This window comes from Crinia signifera, chromosome 3 (genome assembly GCF_055691185.1).
Source record: "Crinia signifera chromosome 3, ASM5569118v1, whole genome shotgun sequence".
NCBI classification, from domain to species: Eukaryota; Metazoa; Chordata; class Amphibia; order Anura; family Myobatrachidae; genus Crinia; species Crinia signifera.
The window spans coordinates 328,498,499-328,511,762 of record NC_139219.1 but is presented as its reverse complement, the minus strand read 5'-3'; the positions used below and the strand labels follow the sequence as shown (position 1 = coordinate 328,511,762).

Sequence of the window (13,264 nt, the reverse complement as noted above, 5' to 3'; positions counted from 1 at the left end):
CAGGGTCAATGGAGGGGGCAGGGCCATGCCACTGTGAGGAAAAACAAAAATTGGTTTGTGCGGGCGTGTGCAGGCAGGAGGTGCAGATGGGGGTGTGGGTGTGATCACATACAGGGTGTGGGGAGAGAAAGGACAGTCTACTGCTACAGCTGCCTCTCTCCCCAAAAGAGAGAGCTGGGAAGAGAGGCTACACGCTCCCTGCAAGAATGTATGGGGAGGTCTAACTGTATAATTCATGATTGGCTTTCTACTCATAGACAATGATAATGGGTGGTGGCAGTGATAATACATGGCAGAAGTTTTAATGGGTGGTGGCAGTGATAATACGAGGCAGAAGTGATAATGGGCAATGGCAGTGATAATAGGTGGCAGCAGTGATAATGGGCAATGGCAGGGATAATAGGTGGCAACAGTGATAATTGGCAATGGCAGTGATAATAGGTGGCAGCAGTGATAATGGGCAATGGCAGTGATAATAGGTGGCAGCAGTGATAATGGGCAATGGCAGTGATAATAGGTGGCAGCAGTGATAATGGGCAATGGCAGTGATAATAGGTGGCAGCAGTGATAACGGGCAATGGCAGTGATAATAGCTGGCAGCAGTGATAACGGGCAATGGCAGTGATAATAGGTGGCAGCAGTGATAACGGGCAATGGCAGTGATAATAGGTGGCAGCAGTGATAATGGGCAATGGCAGTGATAATAGGTGGCAGCAGTGATAATGGGTGAAAGCAGTAATAGAAAGCTAAAATGTTCACAGGATCAGGCGAGGCAACCAACTAGAAGCAGGATAGAAAGAACATTTTGGGGGGAACTGTATGCTGGCAGTAGGCCTCTGGGTACTTGTTTCCTAGGACGGCGCCCACGATATTAATCGTATGGGCTCAGAGGAATCTCATCGCATTGCATCTGCCGTAATAGTGCCGCATAAGATGCATGCGATGTGATGAGATTCGTTTTTTTATCGGCCTTATTGAAATGGCATCGCATCGCATTACACAAAATATTGACATGTAATGCATACGATGTGATGCGATGCATTTTCAAAAAACTCCTGTTCCCGCTTTATGTTTCCAGCTGGCTGGCCCAATCGCATTGCATCGCATCGGATGACACCAAATTGTGGTATTCAATGCATGTCTTTGTGGGTTGTTTCGTGTGAGGAGAGGACGTGGTTTGGAGAGCTCGTGTGTTTTTGCTGATTAATTGCTTATTCCGACTGGTGATCGTGTTATTTCGGCTGAAATGGCATCTGAGTCTATTTTCGTTGCCCCTGACGGAGATTGAGGCAGTCAAATTTTTTCAGCGCCATCACCTGTTGCCGCTGGAGACGACTTGTGCCAATGGACATCCTATGCGGCTGAGCCTGAAGGAAGGGATGTGGCGCTGCCACGTGAGGGTCTGTCAGCTGAAGACAAGCCTGCGAGCGGCACTATTCTTCCCCGGGTGCCGAAAACCATTCCTCACTTTGGTGAGATTCATCTATTCCTGGGCTCAGGAGATGACCTCGGTGGAGTACTGCCAGCAGCAGCTGGCTATATCAAAGAAGACCACTGTGCTTTATAACAAGTGGATGCGGGAGGCCTGCCTGTTGGATCTGATGGCCCAGCCGCAGCATCGTATTAGTGGTCCTGACAGGATTGTCGAAGTGGACAAGACGCTGTTTGTGAGGAGACAGTCCAATGTTGGCTGCATGTTACCCCAGCAGTGGGTATTTGGGGGTATCTACCGGGAAACAGGGCAGTGTTTTGCGACCAAAGTGGACATCCGTGACGCCCGCACTTTAATGTCGGCCATCATCGACAATGTGGAGCCTGAGTCGACTATCTACACTGACTGCTGGAGGGCTTACAGCACAGACCAGCTCCAAGCGGCCGGATACCAGCATGCGCAGGTAAACCATTGATACAATTTCGTGGACCCCACAATGGGGGTCCACACTCAGAATATCGAGAGGATGTGGGGTGCCTGTAAATGGAGAAACATGCGGCACCGGGGAACCGCCAGGCACATGCTGCAGAGCTACCTGGAGGAGTTCATGTGGCGAAAGACTCTTGGTATGGATGACCCTTTTGCCCGCATACTCCATGCATTGACATTGTTGCCCAAAGACACTTAATTAATGCATTTAGGACTTTATTGACTATGGACACTTAAAAAATGAATTTATGATTACTTTTAACTTTTTTTCCTGTTTTTAAAGATTCATTATTTAAAAATTTTATTTTTCTCGATTATTTATCTTTCTACTAAATTCTTAATCTTATTTAACAAATGTTGTCTTTACTGTGTCAGTTGCATGATTTTGCAGGGATGAATGTTTTTTTTAAACACCACCACTATCCACGCCATCCTGAAGCGTGGCAAACGCAGCGAGCCCCACAAGGAGCGGTGGTACGAGTCCTCCGACCTTTTCATACCCCCACTATCCACATCGGCGTGGAGTTGATTTTATATAGTGTGGCGAGCCCCGCGTGGGGACGTTGATTACTTTACATGTATTCCACATCCGCTCGCCATGCTTCTGGCTCAGTGGCTCGCTGCGCTCGCCACACTATATAAAATCGACTCCAGGGTGATGTGGATAGTGGGGGTATGAAAAGGTCGGAGGACGTGTACCGCTGCCCCTCGCGGGTTCGTGCTTTCGCCACACTGTGGGATGGCGTGGATAGTGGTATATCATATTTAGCACCCATCACATCACATGTCATGGGTGCTTGTACAATGAAATATCGCATTACATCGCGTGCATAGCATCGCATTTACTGTCATGCGATGCAATGCAATATTTCATTGTACGAGCACTCCTCTGCAGTTAACATGGACATTGCGTCGCATCGTACGCTTTACCCTACAATGCGTGCCATACGATGCAACGCGATATTTTTTATTGTACGAGCACTCCTCTGCAGTTAACATGGACATTGCGTCGCATCACATCACATTGTACGGTTAGGCGAGGATAGTGGTATATCATATTTAGCACTCATCACATTGCATGTCATGGGTGCTTGTACAATGAAATATCGCATCGCCTGCATAGCATCTAGGGTGGCCAATCCCGGGATCGGGATCGGGATCGGCGGGATCCCGGGATTTGGCCTAAAAACCGCCGGGATTTGAATCCCGGGATTGGATCTTTCAATCCCGGGATTTCGGGATTATATGCGCATGCGCATATCTAATGCCGGGCAGCGTCTGAGCGAGTGCTCAGACGCTACCCAGGAGTTCCTGATCCCCAGACTGCAGTCTGGAGCGGGTATGGGCAGTCCGACCTGCGCAGCGTGACCTCTGACCATCGCGCTGCGCAGGTCGGACTGCCCATACCCACTCCAGAATCATCGCTGACCTGGACCGGACCTGGCAGCGTCGGCCGCCCGCCCTCCGGGCGGCTCTGCTGCTGCTGCTGCTACCGGCGCTGACGCCTCCTGCTCCTGCCCTGTCTGCCCTGCTCCCGGCCGCCGGTGTGAGTAAATGAATGTGCGGGGCGGCTGTAGCGGGGGGGACTGGGCTTCTTTGTAGCATTTTTTTTACCTAAACTGATTAGAGATGCCAATCCCGGGATCCCGGGAATCCCGGGATTGAGCATTTTTCAATCCCGATTCCCGGGATTGAAAAAAAGCCCCGGGATTGGCATCCCTAATAGCATCGCATTTACTGCCATGCGATGCGATATTTCATTGTACGAGCACTCCTCCGCAGTTAACATGAACTTCGCGTCGAATCACATTGTACGGTTTACCGTACAATGCGTGCCATACGATGAGACGCGATATTTCATTTTACGAGCACTTCTCTGCAGTTAACATGGACATCGCGTCGCATCGCATGGTACGGAGTACAAGACAATGCGTGGGATGCGACGCAATTTCACGCCCTCCTGTCACTCAAAGTGCAAAGGCGCCAAAAGGACCCTGAGGAAGAAAAACAACAGCCATTTGCAGACTAATTTAAGTCAAGGCTGCGCAGCACATCACTGGCTCCCTGTCCCTTCAGAAAAGGAAGGCATTTTTGGTATATTGGGCATAGGTGGGGTGTGGGGTTTGGGGGGGCATATACAGGGTGGATGAATAATGATTATATGCGCCCATGTGCATATGTGGGTATTGTGATTATGTGCAGGGGTGATTATATGCAGGGTTGGGGGTTGAGGTTATAATGTGTAGGGGGGGTGTTCATGTACAGGGGCAGGGAGTGATCATGTGCAGGATTGAGGGTGAGGTGATAATGTCCATATGTGGGTATTGTGATTATGTGCAGGGGTGATTATGTGCAGGGTTGGGGGTTGAGATTATAATGTGTAGGGGTGAGGTTATAATGTGTAGGGGGGGTGTTCATGTACAGAGGCAGGGAGTGATCATGTGCAGGGGGTGATCATGTGCAGGATTGAGGGTGAGGTGATAATGTCCATATGTGGGTATTGTGATTATGTGCAGGGTTGGGGGTTGAGGTTATAATGTGTAGGGGGGGTGTTCATGTACAGGGGCAGGGAGTGATCATGTGCAGGATTGAGGGTGAGGTGATAATGTCCATATGTGGGTATTGTGATTATGTTCAGGGGTGATCATGTGCAGGAAAATGTGCACTGAGTGGTGTAATACTAAAAGTAGAGTAGCCTGTGTTTTCTGATTGTAGTGCAGGGTGACTAGCCTGTTATTTTATGTTAATACAGTTATATAAGTGTAGCCCATTGCAGTGTCATGTTGATGTTATTGTAATGGTGGAGCAGGATGATGTGTCATGTTGCTATTAATGTGCAAGTTGGTGTGTATTTTTTTTTACTGTTGGAGTAGCCTTTGTTGTCATGATGTTGATGCAGATTGTTGTGTCATGTTTTTGTAACTATACTGGCAGAGCAGACTGCAGTGTCACTTTTTTTTAAATTGAATGGCACTGCAGATTGCTATTGCAATTTATGGTACTTGTTTCGTAGAACGGCGCACAAGAGTCAATTGTACGGCATCGTAGGGAAATTGCATTGCATCCCTCGCAACATTGCGGCATGCGATGCGATTCGATTTTTAATTGCACAAGCACACAGATGGGTGCTTAGAATGTTATTCCATCATTTTGTGTCACCCTCAGTGTCAATGCCACCCCCAGTATCCACAGCATCCCGAAGCGTGGCAAGTGGCGGCAGAACGCGTCCTCCAACCTTTTCATACCCCCACTATCCACGTCGGCGTAGAGTTGATTGTATATGGTGTGGCGAGCGCAGCGAGGTGAGTGGACACTTATTATGAGCCCGAAGTGTGGCGAGCGCAGCGAGCCCCACAAGGGGACACAGCTTACTTTACATGTATTCCGCGTCCGGTCGCCACGCTTCGGGCTCGTATTCCACGTCCCCTCGCGGGGCACGCTGCGCTCATCACGCTTCGGGCTCGGGGGCTCGCTGCGCTCGCCGCACTATATAAAGACAACTCCATGCCGACGTGGATATTGGGGGTATGAAAAGGTCGGAGGACGCGTACCGCTGCGCTCGCCACGCTTCGGGATGCCGTGGATAGTGGGTGTTACATCTCATTGTAAGTATCCATCACATCTCATGGCATGGGTGCTTGTACAATGAAATATTGCATCGCATCACATCCCATTTGCTGGCATGCAATCCTATGCGATATTTCATTGCACAAGCACTCCTGTGCATTTAACATGGAGATCGCATCTTAGCGCACAGCACTAAACACAGTACACTATGTGAAGCGAAAGGCAACGTTCTAGGAAACAACTACCCATTTTATTGTACTTTGTATTAGTATGTAATTAAATGTGATTAATATTTGTACTTGATTGTTAATATTATACCAGCATGTAATATTTTTTTTCTTTTCTTTTATCTTTCTATTGTAGTTGCTGTTATCAGTTATTGTTTTGTACAGACTATATACGTGGATAAACCCGTCCTTTTGAGCCTAAGGTAAATGTTAGTGGAGTTATATTGCATACTAATCATTACCTTTCCAGTGCAATGTATTTTCCAGGGAGTATAGCCTTCAATTATTCATAAATCTTTTTGTTTGTTTTATATTTTTTAGAAATGCCAAGATCAATGGATCATCATTTTTGGGGGAGGTTCATTGATCTATATAAGGAAAATAGCTGCCTGTGGAAAACTTCACACAAGGACTATCGTAGAACACGTGACAGTGATGCAGACTCTCTGTGATTTTGGAGGAAGATTGCGAATATGCGGACAGTGGTTTTGAAGGAGCACAATCAAGTCCTGGAGTTGCAAGGTTCAGGAGCCGATACTGACGACCTTTACTCCCCTCAATTGTGGTATTATGAGCGAATGAAGTTCATTGTTGAGCAAACTTCAAGGAGAGGAAAAGAGGGAACTCCGACGGATGAGGACTCTCTGTCAAGTGATTTGGAGAGTGCAGACGTAGTAAGTATTTGGTATGACTTGTCTTGCATGTAACCGACTGTAAAATTTAATGATATTACAATTTTTTACTTAGTTTTTTTCTAGGGAGATCCCCCTGTGCCGGAGCAGGAGTCTAAATCGGTGTCGGAGGTAGTTGCTCCTATGGAGGAGAGCGCTCCATCAGCTCCCCCGAGGAGGCGCAGGAGGAGACAGCCGACCAGCTCTGTTCCGAGTGGCCAAGAGCATTGTTGCAGGTATGCGGAGGAAGCAATGCGAAACCCCCCAGATTCTTACCAAAGTTTTGCAAATCATATTGCCTATGAGATGCGGAGCATGGATCCAGACCAGTTCCGCCACTTTAAGCGGTTAGTATGTTGCTGTATGTCACACGCATCAGACACAACTTTGTCTGGTGAGTGCGACGTACTGCCATATGCTCTGAGCCAAAGGCAATTGCCCCCACTGCCCAACTACCCACATCACCACCCTACAGTGTTCCGGTTAATCCTCCGCCTCCCCCTTCTTTTTATGCGCCAGGGCCCCCTATGCCATCTGCCACTGACCCCTTGGGTGAGATTTAATAGGATGAGAGACTCAGAAAATGAGAGATTTGGGGAGAAATCTCCAGTTTTTTCTAAAGCAGCAATCATTTACACTGCAAAACCAGTGTGATTTTGCAGTGTAAATGATTGCCACTTTAAAAAAAACTGGAGATTTCTCACCAAATCTCTCATTTTCTGAATCTCTCATCCTATTAAATCTCACCCCCTGTCTTTGTCTGGTGGTGTGTACACTGCTTTAATGAGTGCACAAACCCCTACCCCAGCGTTATTTTCAATAATTATTTTATTCTAATTTGGCTTTAATTTGATAAATTAATAGATTGCAACAATGCCCTTGTTTCTCTACCTGAATTGTTTGCTCAATCATAAACTTTGTTGCTCATTTACCACAATTTCGGTTTGTAAAGGTCGCAGTACGATACTTCTGAACTTTGCAATGTCCGTGCTCGTTGTGCTCCTTCACAAACCACTGTTCTGCATATTTGCTTCTTCTTCCGGACCCATTGGAAGTTTGCAGCACTGATTACGATGTTCTACTGTAATAATCCATAGTTGTATGCCTCATTCCGATTTGTCTGGTTTCGATAGTCCTTTCCACTGAGGCAGTTATTTTCCTTATATATTTCAATGAATCTTCCCCAAAAAATCTTGCCCATCCTAGGCCAAAAAAATAAATAAAAAAAAATAAAAAAAGTTAAATTGTATTAAATGTGTTGTCTCATTTCTTTTCATGTAGAGTGTTGTAAGTAATTCATTGTAATGTAGAGTGTTGAAAATGTAATTTATTGTAATGTCGACTGTTTGAAGTAATTTAAAATGTATGTAATGGTGACAACTGTTCCTTCAGGTGCTGGATGATCCGCATTATAGCACCTTTTCATACCCCCACTCTCCAAACGCTGACGTGGATAGTGGTGGTATCAAAAAGTCACACCACGCGTTTCGCCGCCCGGACCATCCCCTCCCATGGCATGTGTGCGTATACATTTAAATATCGCTTTGCATTGGGTGACATATGTCGCTATGCGATATTTCAGTGTAACCACCCATCTCATATCTACGTTGCTATGCAATATTTCATTGTAAGCACCCATCTCGTATCATGGCATGGGTGCTTGTACAATGAAAAATCATATCGCATCGCATGCATTGTACACTACATACACGATGCCATACGATTTTTTCATTGTACAATCATCGCATCGCACTCATTGTACACCACTAACCACAGTACACGATGCCATACAATTTTTTCAAGTATACAATCATTGCATCGCATCGCACACATTGTACATCACTAAACACTGTGCACGATGCCATACAATTTCAAATTGTACAGCATCGCACCGCATCGCATGGCATCGCACATATTAAACAGCACTAATTAAGGTACACGATGCCAATACGATGGGCGCCGTGTTAGGAAACAAGTACCGGCCTCTGCTATGAAAACATAGAGATGGAAAGAGGAAATGAGGTTGCCAGACACGCATTCTGGACAAACTAGGAATGAGAGAGAAAAGAATCATAGAGTCCAGCAGGTGAGTGGTAGAGAGTGAGAACTGAAAGGGACAGGAATAAAAAGGTTGGACGTGAGGTTGGGTATAACATGGACAGAAGAAAGAACAAGGAAGAGGAGATGAAAATAAAACAGTAAAGTGCGGGAAAAGGAGAAGGGAAAAGAGATGAGAAAAATAAACCAAAGAAGAGACAGGAAAAACAGGTGAGAAATATAATGTACAGAAAGGACCACAATGGAGCAATGTCTCTCAGCTGACACCCAAAGTGGAGAATAGACTGCATGACTCTCTGTGAGCACTTTCCTGCCCAGCTAACTGCCCCAGTCACTTACTTCACCTCCTGCCGTCAGCTACTCACATACCTCCCAGAATGGCCGGGAGGGTCCCAAAAATCGGGTCCTCCACACTGCTCCCTGAAAGGGTGGGCAATCTTCTTGCATTTAGTGGGGCCCCTGCATTAACCCCCTCTTCCCCTTCTACCAGTCAAAAACTGTCATTCAAGACTTTGTTGGAGGGGGGGCTAAAATTACACAAATCTTGTCATTAAGTACTAACCCCTCCCCGAACAGCTGTAAATCATGGCTTTTACCGTCATGGGGGTGGGCCACTTAAAGTCGGCAAGTATGCCTATCCATGTGATATTTGGTGGATCGCATTGAGAAGCAGTTTAAATGCAAATTGGGTGCAGTAATCCAATGCATTTACAAGGACTCACTGCCTTTTTCAAGGGTTTATATTTATACTGTTTATTTACAGGTATTTTCACAAGCTCAAATATTTCACTGCAATCAAACACCTTTCATTAAGCTACTGAAAAGCTGTTGTCAAACTTATAGCCTACTACAGTATGATTAATGTATAGAAAATGTACAAATAGGAGAACTTCAATTATAACATTTAGTCATTTGTATTATGTGCCCCTGAGTAACGCAGAGCAGCCAGGAAGGAACGCTTCAGTTTGGCGTTGCTGGCTATTCGTACAACAGAGTGCAGGCTGGGGTAGGCAGTGGCACCGATAATGCACAGCAATATATAGGCTGAGTCTTCTGATTGATAACCTAAAATAATCAGATTTGTACTTATAAAGAACATAGAGTAAAAGAATAGAAAAGAGACCATGTTCCTGACGGCACTTATGTGGGCGTATAGTTGGATATTAGTGAATCCCGAGTCTTTGCTGCTCATATTCCGGGTATGTTTCAGCAGGGACACAATCAGAAGACAAACAGCTGCGCAGAATATGAGGAACGGTGCGATGGATCCTGCAAAAAAGACGATGAGCTCATTCATATAATTGAGAGTCACAGTTCCATCCCCAATGCTGGAGCTGTTACTGTCCTGGGTAGAATTCATGTAATGTACTGGGTACATGACCCAAAAACATGGCAGACTGGAGAGCAGAGACACCAGCAGTGACACCAGAAGCAGCCAGGGGACCATCCTGGAGATGTTCATCTTCAGTCTCAGGAATAACCTGTTGCTGTAGTTTGTGATCCTCGCGCAGTAGAAGACGCAGAGCACGGTGCCCCACCACAGGCTGCAGATTGTCACAAATGTCACTGCAGTCACATAATTCACAGAATTCACTATTGACATGAATAAGTGAGCGACGCTTGTCACAGCAGCCTCCAGGAGCCACATCATTAGTAGAATGATCCTCACCGCTCCCAGGCTGGCCATGATAATGTCAATGGTTTGCAGAGTTTGACCCTTCAGCCACCAAATGAGGATCTGTGTCACAATAAATGCATTGAGGAATAATCCGATAGATGTCACAGAGCAGCTGCTGACAAATAATACAAGGATCAAAGTGGGAAAATCCATATTGTCTTCACAGGATGATGCACAACTGTCAGAGCGTCTGATTCCTGCACAACCGTCTAGTCCCGTCTGATCTAAGGTGCAGAATGAAATGAGAACAGGTTAATATAAAGCATAGAATTGCTTATGTTTTGCATGACATTTGGTTACCAATCTACAAATAGCTGCTGTACTGTGTGCCCGATGAGTATTTGAATGAGTAAATTGGTTACATAAATAAATGTCAGGTACAGATACACCCTCATAGATCCAGCCTAAATGGGATACAGTCATTGGGTCACCAGCATGATCGTCGACAAGCAATAGGTCCACATGCATTTAGGTTAACATGACTTAAGGTCGACATGCAGGAAGGTCGACATGACTTGAGGTCAACAGGGTGATTAGGTTGACAGGGACTTTATGTCGACATGCAGTTTTTTACTGTTCTTTGAGCCAAAATGTGCCGACAGGCGGTATTTCATGTCCTACCATCCACTAGGGCAGGGGTGGGGAACCTCAGGCCCGGGGGCCGTATGCGGCCCCCGTAGCCGGTCTGAGCGGCCCTCCCACCCTCCTGGCAGCTTTGCCAGGAGTCAAGTACAGGGGAATTCTTGCGAGAGGTCGGTAGTTCTTGCGAGATTCCTCTTAATCAACAGCACCCGGATACTGTCAGTCCTAATCTGCGGCAGCCGCCGGAGCATAGTTGCCTACCCTGCATTCTGCAGAAGACTCCCTGACATAGCAGTAATCTCCCTCTCTCCCTCATTAGTCTAGCAATCTCCCTCATGTCACCTAGCCCACATTACACTGTTACATTTTTTGGGGAAAAGGAATGAGGGATAGATACATTTACAGTGAATCATCAGCACCATTTCTCAGCACTTTACCAAGCATAGTAGCTCTTACTAACTGCTTTGGGGCTCATCTACATTTGGGTATAAGTCATTTTAAATTACACACCCACGCTTCTAGGTTCACAATCTCTTTTCATAATCTCTCCATATATGGAACTAGACACGCCCTTTAGGTGGAGCATGACACGCCCCCTCAATGGGGAGCTGTGCAAAATTATATTACCAACTATAATCTCCCTGAAACTAGTTTTCAAAAGTAGGCAACTATGCGCCGGAGCGTGTGACAGCTGCAGCAGGACAATTTGTAAGAGAATTTTTTACATATGGCCCCCGAAGGATTTTTTCCCCATACAAACAGCCCTTGGCACAAAAAAGGTTCCCCACCCCTGCACTAGGGCATGGTGGGAGAATAAAATAGCGTGCTGAGCGTAGAGAGGCAACATGCCAAAGCATGGGGAGCGTAGAGACCCATGCGAAAGGACGCAATGCTACGTTTCAGTGTCCATGTCGACACGACATGTGCCGACAGGCGGTATTTCATGCCCTAGCATCCACTAGGGTGTGGTGGGAGAATAAAATAGTGTGCTGAGCATAGGATAAAGATCTGCATGCCCAGAAGCTTCAAAAAGCTTTGGTACTTGTGTACAATCACGGCTCCCACGATGTCCATCGCATAGTAAAAAAATTGCATGCGATCGCATCGCATGCGATTTTTAACAGAAATGCATCCAAATGCATTGAAATTAGTATCAAACATGTTCAATGGCCCCCAAATGTAATTTTCAGGCTGTACCACCCCCACTATCAACGCGAACCCGAAGCGTGGCGAGCGCAGCGAGCCCGCGAGGGGCGGCGGTACGCGTCCTAAGACCTTTTCATACCCCCACTATCCACGTCAGCGTGGAGTTGAGAATAGAAAGTGTGGCGAGCGCAGCGAACCACCGAGCCCGAAGCGTGGCGAGCGCAGCGAGCCCCGCGAGGGGACACGGATACCTTCACAGGTATCCGCGTCCCCTCGCGGGCTGCACAGGTGTCCGCTGCGCTCGCCACGCTTCGGGCTCGGTGGCTCGCAGTGCTCGCCACACTTTCTATTCTCGACTCCACGCCGACGTGGATAGTGGGGGTATGAAAAGGTCGTAGGACGTGTGCCGCCACCCCTCGCGGGCTAGCTGCACGCTTCGGGTTCGCATTGATAGTGGGGGTGTTACAGCCTGAAAAATTACATTTGGGGGCCATTGAACATGTTTGATACTAATTTCAATGCATTTGGATGCATTTCTGTTAAAAATTGCATGCGATCAAATCGCATGCGATCAAATCACATGCTATGCGATCCATGCGATTTTTAAAAATGCTTAAAAAACGGCAAAAATCGCATCCTATCGCATGCCATCGCATGCCACTACATATGGCATGTGATGGCATGCGATGGGAGCCGTGAAAGTACACAAGCACCAAAGCTTTTTCCAGGAGTTCCCTCACAAGCCGGGTTATAGGGGTCATTTAAACCCTCCTCAAGGGGGTGGTACTGTTAGCCGCTGTGGCGACAGGCTGATATGCCAGGTCCCATTGCCTGACATGGTCCATCATGTCATTTCCACCACTGTAGCATCTGGTTTGCTGGTCAACCGGCAACCAGAGACGCTGGGTGACTGCTTCCGCATTCGGACCTGGCAGTTACTTAGCGACCGGGATGTCTGGTTTGCGTGCCAGTCGCAGCTTAATTAATTTAGGTCAAGAGGTTGAGCTGGCTGGTTCTTCCATGATTGGTTGACTGGGTCTTTTTATGGGAGCCAGTCCAGCACTGCCCCACCTGTTTCTGTCTGGGTTCTACCGGTTTCTATTCTTTTTTCTAGTATAATCTCTCCATCTGTTCATGGCTGTCATCCTTGGTATCCTGTTCAGGCCATCCTCTCATTGTGTGCTTTTGTGTGGCGTTATATTTGTGGTATATGCAACTACTGTAGGTCACTTCGGTTTCCCGCTGGTTCAACAAGACTAAGTCACTTCCTTTATTTTTGGTGGCTGTGCCGTTATTTCAGGGCCTCTCTTTTTCCTTGGTTTGGTCTCATTTAGTCTTCCTCTTGTCCTTTTCCAGGGATTTCTGGCTCCCTGTCCCAATAAAGACCTGGTGGCACCGGAGTTGGGACAGACTT

The 13,264-nt window shown here is 46.8% G+C and overlaps 1 protein-coding gene across 1 annotated transcript; it reads right to left on the bottom strand.

The window, feature by feature from the left end:
• Window positions 1-9,348: 9,348 nt before the first annotated feature.
• Window positions 9,349-10,275, bottom strand: LOC146063059 (taste receptor type 2 member 4-like). The gene has a single exon (XM_083175073.1). It carries the CDS (start codon window positions 10,273-10,275, stop codon window positions 9,349-9,351), a length of 927 nt encoding a protein of 308 aa, XP_083031199.1.
• Between the last annotated feature and the right edge of the window lie 2,989 nt (window positions 10,276-13,264).